This window comes from Myotis yumanensis, unplaced genomic scaffold, assembly GCF_028538775.1.
Source record: "Myotis yumanensis isolate MYYU_CA2020_CCGP unplaced genomic scaffold, mMyoYum1.0.hap1 SCAF_12, whole genome shotgun sequence".
Taxonomy (NCBI): Eukaryota; Metazoa; Chordata; class Mammalia; order Chiroptera; family Vespertilionidae; genus Myotis; species Myotis yumanensis.
This window is the reverse complement of record NW_027223763.1, coordinates 60631297-60655250: the sequence shown is the minus strand read 5'-3', so window position 1 is coordinate 60655250 and position 23954 is coordinate 60631297. Positions and strand designations below refer to the sequence as shown.

At 41.8% G+C, this 23954-nt stretch overlaps 1 protein-coding gene across 3 annotated transcripts in view; it reads left to right on the top strand.

The window, feature by feature from the left end:
• Positions 1–23751, top strand: part of MLLT3 (MLLT3 super elongation complex subunit) — a 261682-nt gene extending 237931 nt beyond the window's left edge. For all 3 annotated transcript variants that reach the window (XM_070431749.1, XM_070431750.1, XM_070431751.1), the window contains exons 6-11: positions 1900–1975; positions 3948–4077; positions 7519–7618; positions 13811–13882; positions 15109–15180; positions 22758–23751. In XM_070431749.1, the coding sequence (XP_070287850.1) occupies positions 1900–1975; positions 3948–4077; positions 7519–7618; positions 13811–13882; positions 15109–15180; positions 22758–22889 (582 nt within the window). In that variant the 3' untranslated portion in view covers positions 22890–23751. The remainder of the gene's footprint in view (positions 1–1899; positions 1976–3947; positions 4078–7518; positions 7619–13810; positions 13883–15108; positions 15181–22757) is intronic.
• The last annotated feature ends 203 nt before the right edge of the window (positions 23752–23954 follow it).

The following is a 23954-nucleotide window of genomic DNA, read 5'->3' as shown; positions in this document are numbered from 1 at the left end:
AACCTTTTTCTTGGCGCCCAAATGGTTTCCAGAGCTATCAACAAAATAATACCGTGTGCAGACACTTTTCATGGCTGAAAAGAACAGCTTGGCGAGGGAAAGGAGTACTGTGCAGACCAAGGGAGAAATGTTTTGCAGCTGGCCATTGCACCTAAATGCTAACCGGACGCCCTTTCAGCTGTGTGACTCTCCGTGATGCCTCACAGTGGAAGAGCCACTCGACAGACATGAAGGGTGCCTCGCACAGGCGTGTGTACTTGTAAACCGGCGCTTCTCTGTGGGCCGCAAACAGCAACGTGCAGGACGTTGTACTGCAAATATCAAGGAAATCTTACCGTGGTGAAGGGTTGGTGGGCCGCCTGCTGCTCATTAGAGGTCCTGTCTGGCTCTTTTCCTGGAGCGTGAGGGGTAGATTGCTGACACCTGTTTTCCCATCCAGCCCGAGGATGTGAAGTGTGCGTTAGGAATGCCTGAAAGTGCTTCCTTGTGTCCCAGTCTGCGAGCTTGGTGTTGCTTGGAACGGAGGGGGTGGGGGTTCAGTGCCCGGAGGGGAGATGAGAACAATCAGTGGTGAGACATTGCCGTATAAGCAGACCTGAGATTTTCATCCTCATTCAGTGGCTTCTGATTGTGCTCTTAATTTGTCTTCCATATGATGTGGATAAACTTGGTCACCTATTGAGCGAAGTAAAAAGATGTCTCTTGTACATGAGCATACCTCCAATATTTCTTAAGTAACCTGAGCATGGAGTTGGGACTGTGAGAACATTAGAAATGGGATATAAATAGCCCACACAACCAACTTTATCAACCTTATCAAGGTATTCTAAAATAAATTTGGCCTTAAATATATACGTTTAAAATGTGTTGATGGCATGATCGATTTCTTTGCATAATTCTGAAGAGGTATTTGCTCTTCCCATCCTTACTGGCATATGGTGGGGCAGAGGGCCTAGTGTGCTGCTTTCAGTCACAGATACAGAGTGCTTGCTATATGCAATGCATTATGCTGAGTGTGAGGGGTTAACAAGCACAGGACAAAACCCCCACCCCAAATTTTTCAAGTGCTGGCAGTCTACTGGAGAGAAATGACACACATCAGAAGTAGCATAATGCTGCAGCATATCTGATGAGCACAGAAATGGTCCGTATTTTCAGTGGGGGTGGAGGCGGAAGAGAACTCGGAGTTACCAGTCGTTGGGTGGATCAAGGAGGATGTGGCCCTTGTTCTGATGTTAAAGGATGAGGAGAATTCACTAGAGTGAAAGGATGAGGTTTGTGTTTGATGCGCTTCCCCTGCATCAATAGGCTGTGTGGAATTAAAGGGTTGTTTTCTTAAGTAGTGGCAACATTTCCCTCCTGACTCATTGGCGGGACTTGGCCAGGTCTCCTTGTGAACATTGGCCTCCGTTTGTGAACTGCGGATGAATGGAGTTAGGCTTGGGTCATGGCCTTGGACCAGAGTGAAATTAACTGGCTCATAATGTGATTGAACTAATGACCTTGGCCTCATTACCACTGTGTTTTAACCAGATGAGTCAATCAAACATTGCAGAAAGGGTAATCATGGTATCTTTTAGAAACAGATCTGGATAGTAGTAAACATTGGAGTGAAATCAAAGCCAGGTTCTTTCCTCATGTAATGCCCAGGTGTTTATCTCTTTATCCTTGAGTTTATTTTCTTGTTGCTGCATCTAGTAACATATGGTGGTCAAAATGAAAGGACACCTGATTCTCCTGGGTTAGTGTATTTGACATAACGCAATATGTTGTCATTTTTCTTGTGCATTGTCAGGCTGCTTTTGCAGAACACAATATTTTTGAGCAACAATATTATTTTCAATACTAGATATGTAGTGTCCCATAAATATATTGATCATGCCTTTCTCTTCTTTAAAGTCTGAACAGCCCAGTCCTGCCAGTTCCAGCTCCAGCTCCAGCTCCAGCTTCACACCGTCCCAGACGAGGCAACAAGGTATCAGCATCTCCCAGGCAAACAACGAGACATTTTTCTCATAAAACATCTTAATGAGTTGATTTATGGCCCATTTTCTACTGTTTTATTATTTGAATGATAACTTGGCTTTTATGCAGTTGTATTTATTTCCCCTAGGAATGCACTTGAGTATTGTTCTGATGCATGAGGCCAGCCTCCAGAAATTCCCCTTTCTCCAGTCCCTGCCATCAGAGTCCCATTTTACAAAAGGATTATAGACACAGCCCATTCCAGGGAGTTCCCAGCGGAAATGTGATAGCAAAAGCTGGACTTGAAGGCTTTGACATAGAGAAAGTGCTCTTTACTCTTCCTCCTGGACATCTTTCATTTTACTTGTTTATTTTTCTACAGATTAATAAACCTTTTTCTTTGGCAAGTGCTAATTTGTTGAATAATACACACACACACACACACACACACACACACGGTGTCCCCCAAAATATATACACACTATGTCTATAAATTATATTACATTTTGAAAATAAAATGTATTTAAATAAACACTGCCTTTACGATTATTCAAAGTGTATATACATTTTTGGGACCCCCTATATATATTTTTGTTATTCAAACTCAGAAATTTAAATGTTAAGACATTTTTAAAAGAAATGTAAAACAGAACATTAAATATGTTTTTCACTTTCGTGTATGGAAAATCTTCAAATGTGGGGGTCCCTTTTAAAAAAATGTAAACATGGAAAGTGAAGTTATATCAAGGAATAATTTGTTTTTAAGCATCATGTTGTACATTGCCTTTTCCATTGACCACACGGAATTCCTGATGGCCTTGTGTGTTTTGAAAGGGATTAAATTGTTGTATGTGTTTGGGCTAAGGCTAAGCTTCCAGGAAAAAGTAAAAGACACTGGTCACTGGGCCTATTCAGACTTCTTGTTCCACTGACTTCCAAAGGTATAAGCCCAGCACAAAAGCAGAGAACTTTGGGCTTTGAAGAATGTGAGATTGTGGAGTCAGGATTTATTTTAGAACTGAGTTAGTGGTAGCTCAGATATTTGTATTTGATAGGCTTTAGGACTTGCCTAATCCAGAATGGAAGTGCCTCTCTTTACAATCTCTTCAGTTAAGATTAAAAGTATCTATCGTGTGTTCATTACATGTAGGGTAGTAAAATGAAAATAAGCCACACTAATGAGTTTTTCTATGGGTTTATTTTGTTTTATTTTGTTCTATTCTAGAATAAAATGAGTTATGACTTGATTTTTTTTCCTTCAGTCTAACACTAGATACTCTCGAATTTTCTGGGCACCTGATTTATTACATAGTTTTATTTATGTAAATATATGCTGGTATTTTGCCAGGAATTTTTTTAAAAGTTAGATTAAAAATTGGCTGCACAAAATTGTTGTAACTAGACCTTGTGTCCAAGATCAATATGAAGATCAGAGATAGGACATTACACCCTGGAATTGAAATACTTTATAATCTGAACTTGACTGAAATGCTTGCTTGACCTGAAATTGACCTTGAAATAAAAGGAACAGCTAAACCTTAATAGATCAAAAACTACCACACAAAGGCAGCATTGCCAAGAACAAGTTACAACCACGGTGATTTATTAGTCTCAACTTTTCAATACATGGATTAACCTAACAAAACATTCAATTTACTAATAGATCTTTCTGTTTCTTTTTAGGGGATTTTTTTTTTTTTTTTTTTTTTTTTTTTAGGGAAGGAAAATACATAGAAAAACATGCGTAGGAAATAGAATTTTTCTAGTGAACATGTAGGGCATCTATTATGAAAACAGTAGTGTTTTGGCAGGGGTTTCATTCCAGAAACTACTAAATTTGTCTTGCAAATTGTATAAATATATATGGTGATGGTTATTTTTAACCAGTGTTCAGTGCTGGTGAGCATTCCCCTGCGTCTAATATGGCTAAGTGTGTTTGAAGTAGCATGTTTGATTGCCTGTGGTTCTCTATCATTACTCAGGTCCTTTAAGGTCTATAATGAAAGATCTGCATTCCGACGACAATGAGGAGGAATCAGATGAGGCAGAGGATAACGACAACGACTCCGAAATGGAGAGACCTGTAAATAGAGGAGGCAGCCGAAGTCGCAGGTGAGTGTCTTGAAAGGAAAAAGGTTTCCTGCAATAGAACCAGCCCTTTTTACTATACCGACTAGTGAAACCACAGCCAAGGTGTGAAACACCAAAACAGTGGCAGTAAATGGTCACATTTGTTTTAACTTGGGGCACTTGGGCATGCTTGCACTCACTTCTACAGGGAACTGTTTATTCCTTTTATCAGAAGGGAGAGGTTTTTCCTTTAAGAATTTTATAGGGAAAATGTCCTATTAGATGTCCTTTTAAAAATATATGTAATTTTTTCTTGATTTCAGAGAGGAAGAGAAAGGGAGAGATGGACACATCAATGATGAGAGAGAATCATTGATTGGCTGCCTCCTGCATGCCCCCCACTGCTGATTGAGGTGGCAACCAGGGCATGTGCCCAACCTGGAATCGCACCATGACCTCCCTCCTGGTTCATAGGTCAACACTCAACCACTGAGCCACACTGTCCAGGCTAGAAGTCCTTGTTCTTGAAAGTATATGCCAAGGTGGCAGGCCTGATTGCTGAACTAAGCTCTGTTTTCATTGGAAGAGTTTGTATAGATCCATTGCTGTAGGTAGTCTCAGAATTTGAGGAAACGTGTTTGCTGTTTGTAGTTAGAAATACATAATTGGTGTCAGTGAATTATGTGTGTGACCTAATTAAAATGAGGATCACCTGTGTGTTTTTCAGAAAATAAATTCCTTTTAAGTGTGCTGACAATTAGGTTCCTTAAGTAGCTTTAATGCTGTGAGGCATAATTCCACATTATAAGATGGTAATTCATGTCACTTATAATTAATAGTCAGCTTGAAATTGCCTTGAGGATTTTATTTCTTTATCATGAGGAAAACAAATAGGCATGCTTACTTTAATGTGTTTTGAGTAGAAAAAAAAAATGAATGTACTTGAACTTAAAATCCAATTACATTTTTAATATATTGTAGTAAATCTTTTCCCATTATTCATTACAATTCAGAAGGCTCTAAAATTGCTAAAAGTAATGTGATCTGAACCCAAACTGGACAGACCATGTTTCCCAAATGGTAATTTCTGAGTGTCCTTTTAGCAGAGGCTCCTCAGCGTCCCTCAATACTTCTTTCCCTACCTTGCTTGTTTCCCAAATTCATCTGTCTGTATCCAATTTATTTTTAGGTATATTTTTATTGATTTCAGAGAGGAAGAGAGAGGGAGAGATAGAAACATCAATTGATTGGCTGCCTCATGTACGCCCCCTACTGGGGATTGAGCCCGCAACCCAGCATGTGCCCTTGACCAGAATTGAACCCGGCCAACGCTCTATTCACTGAGCCAAACCGTCTAGGGCTGTGTTCATTTTAAACAGGAGAAAACAAGGAACCTTATGGCCCTGGCCTTATATCATTTCCCTTCAGAAGTCTTTAATTTTATATGAAGGACAACTGCTAGGGCAAAAAGACCTAAAAATGGACTGAAACTTGGAGGGGAGAAGCGTATTGATAACAATCAAAATCCTGACCACTGGCTGCTCTCAGTTTTAGCTGATGAAAAACGCTTGACCTATTTAGACAATTACCCAAGTTATTGTTATTGAGAAGATCTAGATACTGTGATTAGCTATTGCCCACCCGCTTCGCGTCCCATCGCCTGAGCCAGTGTGGGTCAGATCAGACACGTTGGCGAGCCGTCCGATGCCGGGCACATTGCTGGAGGCGCTCTCCTTTTCCCCTGCCCAACACGTGCCGTTAGCACAGCAGAGCCAGTGTAACATTTGATCTTCGCTGCACTTGTGAAGTCTCAACTGCTTAATCAGTTTAACTACTCAGCCTTCCACTTCAGTCAAGGAGCATTTTAAAGCAGCGCTTCAGCTGAACACTTCATTAATGTAATTTAGTTAAGAAAAACAAGTTCTATCCGTTTTTGCTAAAAGGCTGTCCCAGTATCCTTTTCATTTCCAATCTTGTATCTTGTCTATCTGAATATATTATAGAGCTAGAATGTGATTGCCTATTCAGAGGGAGAGGAAAACCATCCAGATTTCTAAAGCGTTTTGTGTTTCTGAGAAGAATATTACATTAGGTTCCTGCATCACGGAAGAGAGGGAGCAGACACAGAAGGGCATTTCTGAAGGAGGACATGCAGTCAGCAGAGTAGAATAAAGAAATGTCTCCTACTTTGGCTAGAAGAAAATTCTGTTGTGTTCTGAAAAGAAAACAGTAGGGACGTGGGTGCTATTTTTATTGTCTTTAGTTGTTGAAAGATACCATTGTATTTTTCTAAAGCATAATTCTACATTAGAAGATGATAATTCATATCACTTATAATTCCACATTCTCTATACTGCTCTAGTATATTCCCAATGAGTTGTTTCAGTGGTCAGACCTAAGGACACAGTAGGACTGAGTGGCTGTGGTTCCAGCATGAGAAGCTTCACACATCCCATCCTCAGATGTCTCCGAGCTGTCAGTCATGCAAGGCTGTTGTCCACATTCTTTTTAGCAGTTGATTCCACTCCTGAAATCTGTATTTTATCTATATTTGTAAAATTTTCACCTGTCACAAAGAGGCGGGGGGAAGGGAATGAAAAGGTAGTAACTTACAAACTGTGTAACTTAGTTGACCTTCTGCAAGCTTGGGTGACCTGCTTGATGGTAGTAGGCGGGTGGAGCTGGAGCAGAGAGATAAGTGAATAAATGAGGCTGCTACACTTAGTGGCTGAGCACCGGCTTTGGGTTACATTGCTTGGGTTTGACCCTAAAGCAGCCGTGGGCAAACTATGACCCGAGGGCCAGATCCGGCCCGTTTGAAATGAATAAAACTAAAAAAAAAAAATGACCATACCCTTTTACGTAATGATGTTTACTTTGAATTTATATTAGTTCACACAAACACTCCATCCATGCTTTCGTTCCGGCCCTCCGGTCCAGTTTAAGAACCCATTGTGGCCCTCGAGTCAAAAAGTTTGCCCAACCCTGCCCTAAAGGAACCACTTTTACCTCTGTGACCCTAGGTCAGTGGTCGGCAAACTGCGGCTCTCGAGCCACATGCGGCTCTTTAGCCCCTTAAGTGTGGCTCTTCCACAAAATACCGACTTCTGCGCATGGGCCACGAAGTTTCAATCGCACCGTACATGCGTGCCCGCACGTGGTATTTTGTGGAAGAGCCACACTCAAGGGGCCAAAGAGCCGCATGTGGCTCTCGAGCCGCAGTTTGCCGACCACTGCCCTAGGTGAGTGACCTGGTCTCTCCTAGTCTCAGTTTTCTCATCTGTGAAATAGGGATCATTACATGAAAAATAGCAGGTTAACACACAACACCGTGCCAGATACAAAGTAAGCGTCAATACGGGTAGCGGTTGTAGAAATTAAAGAACGTTTTCAAGGCACAGAGTATTTACATACTTCACTCTCTGCACTGTTTCCATAGATTTTCATCTGTATTGATGCATATGACCTCTCTCTGTTTTTCAGAGTTAGCTTAAGCGATGGCAGCGATAGTGAAAGCAGTTCTGCTTCTTCGCCCCTACATCACGAACCCCCACCACCCTTATTAAAAACCAACAACAACCAGGTAAGTCGCTGGGTTTGCACTGTTCAAGACTAAAATGTGACCACTTTACAAAGCACACAAAACTTTTTACCCCTTAATTGTAAACAAAGTTCCTCTTGATCTCAAATAAATGGTAATGTACAACCTTAGAAATAAACACGCAGTTAGGGTTATGTAAACTTCTGTTGTCATGAAAAGCATGTTCCATTCAATGGGCCAATTAGATGCAAGAAGGAAAGGAGTGGTGACAAAAATGTTGCCTTTTTACTCTTGATTTCTATATATTCTTGATTTCTATATATTTTTCCCCTTTACAGTAAGTAAGCAACTTAATGAATTAGGAAGATAGGTCCTGTTGGACTAATATAAAGCCTGGTTCTTTCTTTTACTATCTGACAGTAATTTACTGGTGGGAAATTAACTTTAACTGTGGATCCTTGGTTTCCTCATCTGTACACAGGGATGTTAATATCCACCTTGCTGATTATTAGGAGGATGAGAAATACTACATGTGAAGAGCACCAGGTAGTACCCATAACTACCTGGCACTCAGTTTGATGGCAGAGGTTTGTTACTCTGCGTGCTCTGCCTCTGTGTGCTTATCCAGGGAAAGAGGAACATCACTTGGGAGTGTATGTTTGTTAATAAAGTGCACAGTAAATAATGGTCATTATCCTTGTTGTTACAATCGAGCTAAAGGAAAGCTTATTAATTTGATAGTTTACTCAAAGCTTATTAATTTGGTAGTTTACTGTTTGGATAAGGTCTAGGCAGGACTTTTGAAAGCTATGATGAAGAGCTTTTCTTAAATGATTAAGATTGGGATATTTTAAGTGCTTACTAATAAACTATTTTCAAAAAATCATGAATATTGTAAAAGCCTCATTGTGCATTGAGTTGATAACTCATTACTGAAGCTTATCCTTGTCTCTGTGTAGATTCTCAGTGACCTCTCCAATAATTGCTTAATGCAAGTTACCGTGTGAATATTATTACTTTGAAAATGAAAGAGCTGCGTTTTCCTAAGATTATCCTGTTTCACAGGTGTCCTACAATTACAAATGGCCTTGCCCTTGAATTTGGATCTTTGTTTTGTTAGGAAAATGTCATTTTCCAGCTGAAGACTTTTTCTTTTTGACTTTTGTGTGAAGCATAAGCAAGCAAAGATCTCCTAAAATGTAAAATTCCTCATTTATAATGTTTCTCTACATCTTAAAGCCCTCATGATTAAGTAGGAATAATATCAGTGATCTTTACCTCACCAACTCCAGTTCAACTGCTGTTTCTTTGTGTCTGCCATATGAGTGCAAGCCCTACCTCATCATCTGTTACAGACAAGCTATCAAGGAGTTAGCGCGTTCTTATTCATACCCTACTCCCTATAGTTCAAGCATTTCCCCATCTCCAGGGCCAGCCAAGCCCAGGGCCCACCAGCTTTCGCCTCTGACTTGGCTGCCCAGCACCACAAGTGAAGCATCTTCAGGGGAAGTGAAGGCTCGGGGCACAGCCATCATCACCAACCAGTCGGCTAACTGGATAACTTGGAATTCTTTTGTAAACTTGTGCTTCAGCATAAGCTGACAAAACAGTAGAATTTGAACCTTGAATATGTTTTTACATGCAATTTAATCTTACTTAGCTCCCATGTGTGGTGTAGTAGACTTAGGCTGCTTCACAGGCTGCGACAGCGGCAGTGCCAGGAGCGAAGGGCATTCATTCTGCTTTCCTGCCCTCATGAGGCCCCTTCAGCATCTTTCACAGTCAGGGTTAAGTCTGTGCTTGCTAAGTAAGTGCAGCTCCAACAAGCCCCTCTCTTGCCTTTTAAACCTAATAGCCGCCCCTACACCCTACCTGGATGGGCAGCCTTGAGCTGAGCCTGACTTCAGGGAAAGGTCTGAATTCTTCATCAGACTGCTCCTTTTTTTTTTTTTTTTTTTCAACCTGTCTAGCAAAACAAGAACAAAAATGAATAGAATCATTTATCTCGAGAGGTAAGAATTACTTTATCCGATTAAACAGCATACCACTGGCTCCTTGGCATATGTTTATTCAACAAATGTAGCTTCACACATGTGAATCATCAATCTGTCAGGAATACTCAGTTATATGTCACTTTCTCCATGTGCTTATAAGCATAATAAGAAAGTCCATATGCTTTCACTTTTCGCTAGTCGGGGCTAGAAAAATACACGTACCACAAGAGCGCTTCCCTCCTTGGAGCCATCTCTTGGAGCTGAGAGCGAGAAAAGCTTTTTAAAACTTGGTGTAATATTGTTTCTTAACCCCTCAAATCACCCGCAGTGGGCCAGGTGTGATGCTGTCCCTTTAAATCAGTGTTCTAGAACTTCCTAAAAACTTTGTAGTTTTCTTACCCGTCTTCCTTAATTCTCCATGCCTCAGAAGTGAAATAGTAAAATCTTTAAAAATCTAAAAGTCTGGAAATTTCACCCTGGAATGTCTGTTCAGCCTTATATTTGAGCGTGGGGGTGTGATTCACTGAGGTTTCACATCAAATAAAATAGACAGGAACGTACTGGGAAGGCCTAACTGAAATAGGACAACTCAGTTGCCTTCTTTCATGCCCCTTCGCTGTTCTCTGCACATTGATAATGACCGCTCGGGTTTCTGTAAATTAGCAGGCAACGCTGAGTTTTCCTTACCTTTCCTCAAAATCTCCCAGGGCTGAAGGAACAAGGAAAGTGCTAATTGAGTCAAACATTTTCTAACTATTGGGGGAAAAAGTGGACAGAGAGACAGCCACATGTCAACAAAGCAAGTAATTAACCCGAGAATTGTTAGGAGCAACTAGAGATCATTAACATGAATGCCCTATCAGCAGAGGATCCATCTGCTGAATAATTGAGTTGTCAATCCTCACAAAGGGATACAGAAAAAATAATAATCCTGAAATTTTAATTCTCCAGCCATGTCCTCAGATTAAGGATAGAAGTGCAACTAACCAGAGTTCTATTTTCAGACACTGCCCTGTGTATAAATACCATGCATCTCCCAAGTCTGGGCGGCTGTTCCCTCAATACAACTTCATAGGAAATCGTAGCAAATGCTGTGCTATTCGAACCGGAGATGGTTTTGTGTGTATGTGTGTGGTTTTGTTTGTTTGTTTGTTTGTTTGTTTTACTTCAAACCTTCCTTACGTGAATTTCAAACAAAATCAAAATTCCAGATCCTTTTTGGCTGAAAGGACGGAAGGGCAGGAGGAGAGAGGGGCCTTGAAAGAAAGAAGTGATCCATGGGACCTGAGTTAATATTCAGAATATCATAAATCACCTATGCGCCTGCAAGGCACATTGAATGAAATTAAAGAGTCTATCCAGTTAGACTGGTTTGAAATAAGCCCGTGGAAGACAAGGTGCTGTACTTTTATATTCTGGAGTCATTTCCTCAAAGATAAGAAATGATCATAAATAAAACAATTGTCTACAGCATGGCTCAGCTCCCTCAGAATGAGGTTTTGACAAAGCTGTTTATTTTGGAGCAGGGAGAGATCAAAGGAGGAAGATTAACTGAGGCCTCTCTGGGCAGCCACTCGGTAACTTGAGGCGGATCACTGACACTCGGAGCTTTTGTTCCTGCCACTGCAGCTTCAGAAGAAAGAAACTAGGATTTCAATGTAGTTTGGCCTTCTGTGCTGTCGCACTTTCGGAATGTGCAGGGTGGGACTTCGGGCTTCACAATGTCCTGTGTGTTTTCTGCGTTGAAGAGGAGGTGGTAGAACTCTCTAAGCCTAGTGAGCAAAGTTCCATTGCAAATACAGTTTCTCAGTCCCTTTGACCCCTGGGGTGCTGTAAGTTGGGGATGGAGGAGGAATGGGCAGGGTGGGATATGGGAACAAAATTCAGTTTTCTAATGCACCAGGGAGGCAGGCACTGGTTCTTTCTCTTGCCTGGAATCGCAGCAGATTGTCTCGGCAGCTTTGCCCAGCCGTGTATCTGAGTTGGCGAGTAGTGCCATCTACTGACCTACTTACTCCTAGGTCTCTGAGCTGGAGTTTTCCCGTGGGGTCTCATTTCCAACAACAATAGAGAGAAGGAAATTCTGAATGTGGTGGAGTGTTTGGTTTCCTTTACAGTGGACTATGTTTTAGAAAAAAAAAAATCCCCCTGCTTCTGCTGCTAAGGAATTTCCTTGTATTGCCAACAGGACTGTACTAGTACTTTAAGTCAGTCTGGTCATCTGCTTATCTTAATGTTAAAAACAAATGAAAGTAATTCTTAGGAAAGACACTGCTAGAAAGAGGCTCACTTCTTACCCATGCATTATTCTAAATTCAAAGGAAATATATACCCTTCTAGAAGTATTTGGTCTTTCCTAGAATGTCATGGTCCTATCCTCAAAAGGTGAAATGTTTAGTAGTATAAAATTTTACAGCTGAATGGGTATCTGGACATTATCTTGTTCACCTCTGTCATTTTATCTCTCTCTCTTTTTTTGAGGCCCCAAAAATGTTAAATGAAAGGGCTAGGACCTGAACTTAGGTTTCTGAGCCCAATCAGGGCTCTTTCAAATACAAATTAAAAGTGGACTCATTTAAAAATTTTCTTTGTGTTATGGAATATGGAAGACCTTTGAATGGGACTGTGATGTGTGTGTGTGTGTGTGTGTGTGTGTGTGAAAGCAGAGAATGGATAAAGAGAAGAGCAATAGGAATATGAAACTTCTTAAATATGCTTTATTTGGTATTTTCCTCCTTAATATTAGTTTTATATTATAACAACTCACTTGATAATGAGGTCATAATGAAAAAGACAAATTACTTTGCTTTTTATGTTTACACTAGAGGCCCAGTGCACAAGATTTGTGCACTGGGGGCAGGGGGTCCAACTGCTGGCTTAGGCATGGGGAGCAGGCCTAAGCTGGCATTTGGATATCCTTAGTGCTCCTATAGAGGTGGGAGAGGCTCCTGCCACCACTGCTGTCCTCGCCAGCCATGAGCCCAGCTTCTGGGCTTCTGGCTGAGCGGCGCTCCCCCTGTGGGAGTGCACTGACAACCAGGGGCCTGCTCCTGTGTTGAGCATCTGTTCCCTGGTGGTCAGTGTGTGTCATAGCGACAGATGGTTCCTCCGTTCGGTCAATTTGCATATTAGCCTTTTATTATATAGGATACATTTGTTAACACTGAACAATAAATTCAGTGATTTTTAGCCATTTTAAGCAAGAGCCATTTAAAAATATATTCTTCATAATCTTCAGTTTTGCAGATTCTAAGAAATCAACTGTATTTATTAAATAATAATTTGGTTTTTCTTAATTGAAAACCTAGCTTTCCAGAGAAGCTCATGAACAGTATGCAAAACAACTGTTTATAGCCTAAGCTGTAATTGGTTCACATGAAAGGCGGGGCACCTGGTATTTTATCATGGGTAAACACATTATTTCTTGAAACACAGAAGATAGTCCTGGCTTTTTATTTCTTGAGTTGGAGGATCCCAAGCTGGAAACAGCCAGTGTCACTGATGACCATCTTTATTTCCAAAGCTGCATCAACTTAGTGGATATGAGTAATTTTTTTTAAATCCTCACCCAAGAGTATGTTTAGTTAGAGAGGGAGGGAGGGAGGGAAGGAGAGAATGAGAGAGTGAGAGAGAGAGAGAGATAGATATCGGTTGCCTGCCTCCCATACATGCCCTGACCAGGGATCGAACCCACAACCTTGTATATGCCCTGACTGGGAATTGAACCTGCAACCTTTTGGTGTACAGGACGATGCTCCAACTGAGCCCTCAGCCAAGGCAATATGAGTAATATTTAGAATATGAAAGTCAGGTACTAAAAAGGGCATTTGAAATTTTGTTTTATCATCTCTAACACACGGAGCACTGGTAGTCATGCTGAAACTGCAGAATGAATAAGAAAAAATTCTTGCCCGAGGGAACTATAATCCAGTAGGACTCAGCTGCTGTACATGTGTGTGTTGTCACAAAGCAGCGGCCTTGGAAGCTTCGATCAATTTCCTTATTGTCAACTTAAAAAAAAAAATCTCTATTGCCCTGACTCAGCATTTTAGATGTAAGTAATTCATTTTCCAAGAAAAAGTAATATTAGAAGAGAAGAAAAAAAATGTATAGAGGAGAAATGCTATTTGGAAAATGATGTTATCCTGTGACATTTCATACATAAGTGCCTTTGTTCGGGTGGCTGGTTAACTAAGAAGTGCTTGAAATCAAATTTAACAGTGTTCTCTTGGATCCCTAGATTCTTGAAGTGAAAAGTCCAATAAAGCAAAGCAAATCAGATAAGCAGATAAAGAATGGCGAGTGTGACAAGGTAGGTTTCCAGTGCGTTCTCCAAGTGCCACAGCACTGACATGTCCTGTTTCTTTGTGTTTCCCTGGATCTTTTCGTGCTGGTTCGCCTCTCATTGTCTTCATCAGAAGTGCCTGAGAGTAGTTCACTTTTTTAAAAAAATTATTTTTAAGCATATTTCAATTATTTTTTTAATTTAAATTTTTTATTGTTGCCACTATTTCCCACCTCCACCCAGCCCCTCCCCCTTGAGTCTAGTTTCTTTCCAAATCTTCCTGCTATCTCCAGTATTAAGATTGGCCTTGTGCTACCATTTGCCCTGATGCCTACATTGCCCGGGGATTTCAGGCCCATTGGATTGGGTGGTAAGAGACTTGTGGTGGAGGTAGAAGGTGAAGGAAGCTCAGACGTAGGTGAGCAGGACCTCTGAGCCTCATGCAGTGTGCAGTGTGCTTTCCTCAAGTGCACATCATGCATCTGAAATCTGACTGCAAGACCTACTGGGGCTGGTCTCCCAGTGTGGGCAGGGTCCTAACGTGCTCTGCAGGGTCAGGACAGGCCTGTCTGATGCTTCCCAGACCTTTCCTTCACCTTCATTGCGAATGGTGGTAGGAACTCCCATGCATCTGTGCTAACAGACACGCATGGGTCTGAGCATCTGGAAGGAGAGGTCGCCTCTGCTTTTCGAGGGAGCTCTGGACAATTCACATGCTCATTTTGATCTATATTTTTCATAGACATTCTTCTGCACTTTCACTTGCTATTCACTAGCAAAGTTGGATATGCTAGATAACCGGGCAGCCTTTTTTATATTTTTATTTTAAGAATTTGCCCTGACGTAATTGGTAATGTGCATGGGTCCTTCCATGTTCAAACGTAGACTTTTTCTCTTAGTTAAGAAGCTTTTAAGATAGAAGAATTTTTTTTAAATGAAAGTGGACTGATAACTTGCAATTTATCGAAGAGTTCCCCTTCTCTCTGTAGAGGCATTGTTGTGAATAGGTGAGGCTGTTCACTGAATCTCATTGAGAGAATACAAGTGCAAGAATTAACAGCTGGTTTGAAAACAATAATAGTTGGCCAAGAAAGAATTGGTCTGCAAAGGCCTTGGCCATGGATTCCATACAGCCTGGGTGGGAGTAGAATGGGAACTTCTCATCGCTGCTTGTCTGTTCTTATTGATTTGTTCTCTTCCTTTTGAACTGCTTCATAACATGTGTGTTCTTTGGGGATACTCTTCTCTTTCAGGCATACCTAGATGAGCTGGTAGAGCTTCACAGAAGGTTAATGACGTTGAGGGAAAGACACATTCTGCAGCAGGTGAGAACTGCTTCTTAGCACAACCCTTTCCAGAAGCCTCAAGGCCTGGTTTGTCCTGGGTTATTGCAATAGCACCTGGAGGCCACACCAGCCCCACACTCTCAGAACTGGGCCAATGCCACCTGCAGAAGTACAGTTGACCCTTGAGCAACACCAGTTTGAATTGCACCGCTTCACTTACATGGGGATAGTTTTCAATGAATATACAGTCGGCCCTTTGGATCAACCAGCTGCAGATCAAAGACAGCATTTTCGATCTGCAGTTGGGAATCTGCATATGCAGGCAGTTGACTGTATGCAGGGTTCTACACCATTTTATATGAGGGATTTTGAGCATCTGAGGATTTGGGTATCCACAGGGAGTCCTGGATCCAAATTCCTGCAAGATACTAAGGGACTGGTTAAGCTTTGAGGGAGTCACATATTGTATGTGGATATTCAACTGTGCGGGGGAGGGGGGTAACTCTGGCCCCTGCACTGTTTAAGGGTCAACAGTATTTTGGGAGGCTGCTCACTTCTGAGGCCACCTGCATGTCTGCTTTGGAGCTTTGCAGTGATGACCTCCCATCCCTGGTGCTGTGGGCAGTGAAGACTGGGCACGTGTAGAGGGGCTGATGCTGTGCTGTGGGCTGGGGGAAGTGATAGTAGGGATACAGAAACCTGTGGGGCCAGGCTTCTGGTTTCATGGGAAAACAGTGATAAGAACTTGAGTCAAGTGTTGTAAACATGTGTGATTCAATTTAGTAACCTTTTGCCAATGCTGTTCTAAGGAAAATAAATATTTCCCTCATTTCTCTTATCTTGTACAACATACATTCTATTATTATGAACTCAACTGTGGAATACTTGTAGAGTGAGGAAACTTCTATGAGTACAATTTGATGTGTTGAGAAGATAAAAAGGGTGTTTTTCAGTTTTCATATGGTTACGTGTGTCCCTTGCATGAACAGTGGCTATTTGATAAAATATTTTTTCTTTAACACCCAAAGAGAAAGTTGTGTTCTGAATTCCAGGGTGGGTTTTTAGATTATTTCACTGTTTAATTTTTTTTCTTACCACTTTCAAATGTCTTGAAGTTAGTACTTAATCTACCCCAGCTGTGTGTGTTGGTGTTTTCTTTAAACGTCAAATGGCTGATGGTAACATTTATATTCTGTGTACGTTTTTGCTTAAATCTATAAATACTCTCAGACTTGCCAAGTTCCCTGATTGGTCTGATAAGCTTTTAACCTTTCTAGAGTTTCAGATTTGAACAAAAGACTACAGACCTAGGATTCTTAATTGGGTATAAGTTGCATTTCCATTTAAATGAGTATGGATAGGGGAGCAGGAGTTCAATGGCTTACCCTGAGACTTTGCTAATATTTTTCTTCAATTCTCTCCCATAGAACCAACAATTGTTCAGCCTGCCATTTACCAATTATTTGGGGCTAATTGACTGGATGGTGATGGTAACTCTATTAGCTGATTTCCCTATCCCTTCCCAAATGCCAGCTCTGAATCACTGCACAGCAGTTGTCCAATAAAGTTATTAATGTGCCAGTGAGACCCCAATAGTGGGTCTCTCCGGAGAGTAAGGCAGATGTTGGACAGGGTTGGGACACCTTTACAAAGGAAGCCCAACCATGCATTGAGGATACAAGGTCGTTAGGCACAGTCTTACCTTGGGGTGTCATTGGCCTTCCCAATTTCACATTGTCCTTTATTTTGACCTTTGAAAGAATTCTGAGGGAAGATGGCTTACGTGAGACTTCCCTCGAAGAGGATTATTTTAGTGTTCTGGAGAGAGAGAGTGATCTCTATGAATTTTTAACCTGGCATAAAGGCACTCGGGGGTGCACAGCGTTTCACCCTAATTGCATTCCCAGGCTGCTTGAAAGCTCGCCGTCTTTGGCCTTTTGCCTTGTAGTGCAGCTGAGGCTTGTGATTATGATACCATGATGCATGTCCTGTCACGGTTTACTGCTTAATTAATTCCTATTGTAAAACCGAGTGCGTGGAGGACTAAGCTACTCTCCACCTTGAGAGCTGCTCACGCTGTGGAATGCGTTCCAAAGGCGGCGTGTTGTCCGCCATGCGGACCGGACGCCTGAGACCATTTCTAGTGCGCCCAGATCGCATCCTGCATCTTTTCCTGCTAACTACATTGAATCCACTCTGTCGCTTTTGTTTGGCTCACAGAAGGTGATTAATATCGTTGTCTTAGTCTGGGGGCAAGCAGTGCTGGTGCCCAACAGCTGGTTTAATGAACAGAAAGCCTTGCATTAAGAGGGCTCTGTTCTTAAGCCACTTTCCCATGAGGTAAAAGACCAGTCCAGGGGGAACAGTGAAACCCAGAGATGTCAGTGACAGCACTGACCTATAATTGGGTTCTTCTTCAAACCACATGCTCGACATTTATTTGGAAACGGAGATTGAGCACTTCTCAACTCCTCAGCAGTTCAGCTCTGAGCCTGGATTTGCGTCCTACGTGGGAGGAATAAAGCTCCGAGGAAAACCAGGGCTTCCTCAGATCAGCAACTTAGATAACAGCTCTTATACTTTTAGAAATAACTTCAGGTGTATAGGGGTGAGCGGAGAAGCGAGTGTTCCCTCTAACAACATGGAGAGCCCTCGCTGAGGAAGTTCTGCCGGGTAAGGATTCCTCTCCCTCCTGGGAAATGGCCTGCCGTGCTTCAGGATCCCCTGTAGATCGGAGGCTGGTGGCCTGCCTCTTAGTGACCCCAGGTAGGGCGCACATTGTCCCAGGGCAAGACAGCGTTCCGCAGCCCATAGCCACGTCATTCTGCAGGAAGACCTCGCTTATCCCAGCCCGACCCCACTCGAGGCAGATGCAGTTAAAGCCACGTCTGTTTACTACTTCCCACTCATTCAAGAGGCTGCTTCGGGTAGAAAGAACCTTGGTTTAAAAAAAAAAAAATAGAATCAGACTAAACATAATGCTCCTACCTTTTTATAATGAAAAACCAGGGTTGGGGGAAAGGAGTCATCAATTTAACAAGTGGATCTTGCCTGTTTAAAAAAACAACAAAACAAAAACCAGCCAGTGTGGTACCCCCTAAAGGCTGACATGGCAGGAAATAATCCATCACCAGTGTTTTCACAACAACTATCATCTGAAGAATGAGTTAAGCAGCTCACATACTCACCCACTTCCCACGCGGACCCTATGCCCTTGCCTGCTTTCTTATCCGTGGTCACTCTCTCTCTTTTATTATTATTACTTGGAGAGACAGTTATTACTGTGGTGTGATGCAGGGCACTGACACCAAGGTGGGGCCATCTGCGCCGGCATAGTGGTACCCTTCGGGGACTAACAGGGTGTTGTTAGGCTTGTGGATTGTGTCGTTGGAGTAACGGGGGGTGAATGCTCTGTTTCTGATGTTCTAACTATCAGGATTTCAGGAAAGGAGCCCACAGTTATTTTTTGTTTATGAAGTCTTTACTTAATTGAGGACGTGGGTACATGCTCTAATAATTCAGATCATTAATGCCATTCCCTTTGGCAAATAGTTCCGACACTCCAACTGCCGCCACTCCTTCTGCTTTTAGGCCGTCTCTGCATCTGCCTTGATGTATTCTTATAGGCGCCCATAAAAATGTGAGCTCCTTTAGTGAGAGTGATCAGTTCCCCTTTATATCTTTGTGTGTTTATGGCTGCAGGCGGGTGGGATGTGCTGGTTCTGGAGGATGTAGAAAGACAGTGATGGAAGCTCTGGAAACTTACGAGATATTACAATACCTGTGAGATTACTAAACTGAATTTCTAGTGGGCAAACATGTCTATTTGCTTTAAAATCAAATGACTTTTTCTAAAAGGTATTTTTCTCTGTTTTCTATTTATAAAGTAACTAGATGCCCGGTGCATGAAAATCATGCACTGGGGGGAGGGGGGATTTCCCTCTGCCCAGCCTGCACCCTCTCCAATCTGGGACCCCTCGGACATCCCTCTCACAATCTGGGACCCCTCGGACATCCCTCTCACAATCTGGGACTGCTGGCTCCCAACCACTTGCCTGCCTGTCTGCCTGATTGCCCTTAACTGCTTCTGCCTGCCAGCCTGATAGCTCCCTAACCACTCCCCTGCCAGCCTGATTGACACCTGACTGCTCTCCTATTGGCCTGATTGCCACCAACTGCCCTCCCCTGCTGGCCTGGTCGCCCCCAACTGCCTTCCCCTACAGGCCTGGTCCTCCTCAACTGTCCTCACTCCCTTGCAGGCCTGGTCACCCCCAACTGCCCTCCCCTGCTGGCCTGGTCGCCCCTAACTGCCCTCCCCTGCTGGCATGATTGCCCACAACTGCCCTCCCCTGCTGGCCATCTTGTGGTGGCCATCTTGTGACCACATGGTGGTGACCATCTTGTGTGAGGGCATGATGGTCAATTTGCATATCACCTCTTTATTATATAGGATTAGTGAACAGCTATATTGAGTCACAGAGAACTATTTTCTTTTTCTAAAAAATTTTTTTATTGATTTTGGAGAGAGAAACATCGATTGGCTGCCTCCTGCAAGCCCCCTACTGGGGATCAAGCCCACAACCCAGGCATGTGCCCTGACTTGGAATCGAACCAGCAACCTCTGGGTGCATGGAAGGATACTCAACCAACTGGGCCATACCAGCCAGGGGAAAGCTAGTTTCTTAAAATTAGCTTTTTAAGGTACCTGTCATTTTCAAGGGACTTCCTTAACCCTTCCTTTTAGTTCGTCATTCAGCTAATTTCCTTCACTTACCATTTTCCCTGCTTTCTTCCCTTCCCCTGCAAAGTTTTCTTATACGTATTTTTTGAAAATCTAAGTATGTCTTCTTTGAGTTTTAGCTTCTGGCATTTTCTCTGCCTCATCTGTTTTAGTGCTAATGGGATGGCTAACAGTCAATGAAAGGAAGAGGAAAACAATACTGGGTCTGGTGATTCATGTGCCATGTAGTTACTTCCAGATAATTAAGGATAAGTTTATATTTATATGGTAATCGTAATCATGCTGCTCTGGTCTGTGTAGCAATTTACACTTTATACAGAAGCTTCACTTACCATATCTCCTTTGATCCTCTGCACAACACTGTATGATGGTAGGTTAGCTGGCATTGTCCTCATTTTACAGGTGAGGAAACTGAGGCTCAGAGGTTATAATGCCCCATCCAATGCCATTCAAGTAGTGAGCAGAGTCAGAACTCGATATGCCAAATTCAGGACTCTCTATTCTTAATGCTTTGTCACTTACCTACTGGCCTGCTAGTTGGGGAGATGAGTCACACTCTGGAATAATTGTCTTTTGCCTCTGCTGTATCCATTGAAAGGCAATTTGTTTCTATGGAAGTTTAAACATTTTCACCAGCTCTATATTTCTACACAATGAAGCATAACAGATAATTTGCTCAGGAAAGTACTCTTAAATCAATCAATGTTAAATATATACTAAGTAATTGATTGCCTTGAAAGGTTTGTGTGTGTGGACATAGCTGGGTGTGTGTCTATGTATGTATACAGATGTGTATGTATGTGACTTATCCAAAGTTCTATAACTATTTTAAAAATGATGGTCCTTTTTGGATATTCTAGTGTTAATAATAAGATTTTGTTTGATAAATTCTTATGTGAATATAGTAATTTAACCATAATTGGGAATACCCCTTTTAATAATCTCTTGATGCATGTAATAGAACCCTAGGTCCAGTGGTTTAAGCAAGTAAGGCTCCCTCTCCACCTCAAACCCATAATAACAGCCCTGGAAGTAAGTAATTTATGGTCAATGTGGTGGCTTAAAAGATGCCACTGAAGATATGGGCTCCTTGCCATCCTGCTCTGACATCCTTCACATCTTGCATTCATCCTCTTGAGGGAACAGAGCCACTACACTTCCAGGACTGCATCTTCATTCCAGACAGGCAGAGGGCAGAGGCCATACCCTTTACTAAAATTTTCCTGAAAGCCCAGTGATTTCTGAACAATAAATTTATTTATTTATTTATTTATTTATTTTATTTTTTGCTTAAAGTATTACAAAGGGTATTACATAAGTGTCCTTTCCCCCCCCCCCCCACCCTTGACAAACCCCTGCCCTCCCTTACCCCCCAGTGTCTTATGTCCATTAGTTATGCTTATATGGATGCAACAAGTCCTTCGGTTGATCTCTTACTCCCCTCCCTCCTGTCCTCCAACCCTCCCTGGCCTTCCCACTGCAGTTTGACAATCAGTTTGAGGCAGCTCTGCCGCTGTATCTATTATTCTGAACAATAAATTTAAATAGCAGTATCAGCCAAGTGCCTGGGGGGAATGTGGGGGCAGGTGTTGTAGCTGGGTGTATCGCCACTCCGAGAAAATCAAGCTTCTGTAAGTAAAGAAGAAGGGAATTGGGTAGGCAGTTTGCTATGTATGTCATGGGTTTGCAGTGGGAGTAACTTGTGTTATCATTAAGCCAATAGTGATATCTGTAAGAATAGTTTCAGAGATTGAATAAGGCAATCACAACCAGGTCTGGAGTTGTGTAGCAATTGGAGGAGGCTCGATAGGTCTTTCTGAAAGCTGGAGCCAATGCAATAAGAAATGAGGTGTAACTATTCCAAACGGGAGACAAAGGCATTCTTTCTTTCTCTCGTTAATACTTATCACCCCCAAAAATTCAAGGGAATCAACGAGCATGACTATAAGTAATAAATATAGACTTTTATTCATTCTTATTGAAATATAATAAAATGTACAGCTATGTGAATTTTAACAAAGTGAGTGCATCTTTTATAACCAGCACCCAAACCAACCAACAAAACAGTTCCAGAAGGCTCCCATAAGCCTCCTTCCAGTCACTCCATACCCCTGATCTTCAGGGGGCAGAATTGTAGATGGCTTCAATGTTTTTCTTTGGGGGTTCTTGTATTTTCTAAAAGTTCAGCAGTAATGTAATCAGAAACAAAAATGTTCATTGTATATATGTGTGGATACAGGTGTGCATGTTGTGTGTATAGTTTCTTATTTTTTTATTGATTTTAGAAAGAGAGGAAAAGAGAGAGAAAGAGATGTGAGAGAGAAACATCTATCAGTTGCCTCCAGACCAAGGATCAAACCCACAACCTGGGTATGCGCTCTGACCAAGAATAGAACCCTAGACCTTTCGGTGTTCTGGATAATGCTCCAACCAACTGAGCCACACTCTATACTTTTTTTAAAAATAAGGAGTTTTGTTATTTCTAGGCTGGAATTTCCATACATCTAGTAGGTACAATCACTGTCCATTGAATCAGTTACTAATTTTTAAAGGGGTTTTTAAATTCTTTCTTCCCCTCACAACCTACTCCTATTCTCACCCCTGCAGTAAAATACTCTGCTGATTACTTGAAAGCATGAATCAGTTTAAAGGATATGAATGATGAGAACAGGTAATCTGCTCTCACTTAGAATTTCAAAGGGTTCATATTCCTTTGGCTTACAAATTGGCTAAGAGACACTTTGGTGCCATTAACAGTATAGGACCTTCTTACTATATTTGTCAAATGTTCCATATTGACCCCCTCCACCTCTCTTTCTTTGCCTTTTAATGTCCATTTCTTATTGCCCAAACTTTTTCTTCTTTATTCCTCTAGATTGTGAACCTTATAGAAGAAACTGGACACTTTCACATCACAAACACAACATTTGATTTTGACCTTTGCTCGCTGGACAAAACCACAGTCCGTAAACTACAGAGTTACCTGGAAACATCTGGAACATCCTGAGGATACAACAACTGGATGCATCAAAAACTATTGGGTTTTTTTTTTTTGGTTGTGATATTTTTTTGTTGTTGTTTATAAGAAAACACTCAGAATGATGCAACCAAAAGGGAAAAAAAATAAAAATCAAACAACCTTCAGCTTTATTTTTCTTTAAAGCCAGTCATCATCTCTTGATAAAGGAGAGGTTAAGCAAACCAGCCTCAGCGGACCACTCTTCTCTCCAAGGACATCCCCGGGAAGAGTTTGCCTGGATAGCCTTGAAAACAAACAAATCAAACACAACACAAGAAAACTTAAAGAATGTGTATGGTATCATGTATCTCTCTCTGTGGCGGTTCATCCCACAGGACGAATGCATATTCAACACACTGCCTTATTACATAACTGATCTATTTATTATCGCATACAGATATCCTAAAGTCGTTGAGGGAATGACACCACAAGACATTACAAGTACTTGGTCCCGTGGATGCTCTTTCAATGCAGCGCCCTTGCCATCCCAAGCCCAGTGACCTTACTCGTATACCGTGCCACTTTCCAGCAACTTTTTCCAATTCCTTTAACTCGTTGCGGTCTGTATTTTCCACCTTTTGTTTTTCCAGTTCCAGGACACAAACGATCAACTTGGGGTGGCGGGGGGGACCAAATAACCACCCTGATTTTCTTCTTTGTGGTCTTTTTCCTGAAAGTTGGGGCCCAGTCCTTGGCTGTATCCATACAATGATCTTGGACCATGGTAGAAGAAGCACCAAATAGGATCATGACTTGCTGTCTAGCCTTAGTCAATAAACCTGTAGGACTTTTAAACAAAAGTTGTACATGTAAACGTCCTGCACCCAGCCTTGTTGAGCTGTCATATCAACATTTGTGTGTCTGTTTTACTGTTATAATATTAGAGGGATATGGAAGTAAAGGCATTCCACAGGTTCGTCATTTTTAAAAGAGGAATTCTGGTTCTGTTTTCTAAAGAAATGTTGTAGAAATTCTTAATTTGGATCTATTTATTAGTAAGAGTTTCGGCTTTCTTCAGCTGCCAGTGTGTTCTTCATCTTTACCATAAAACCT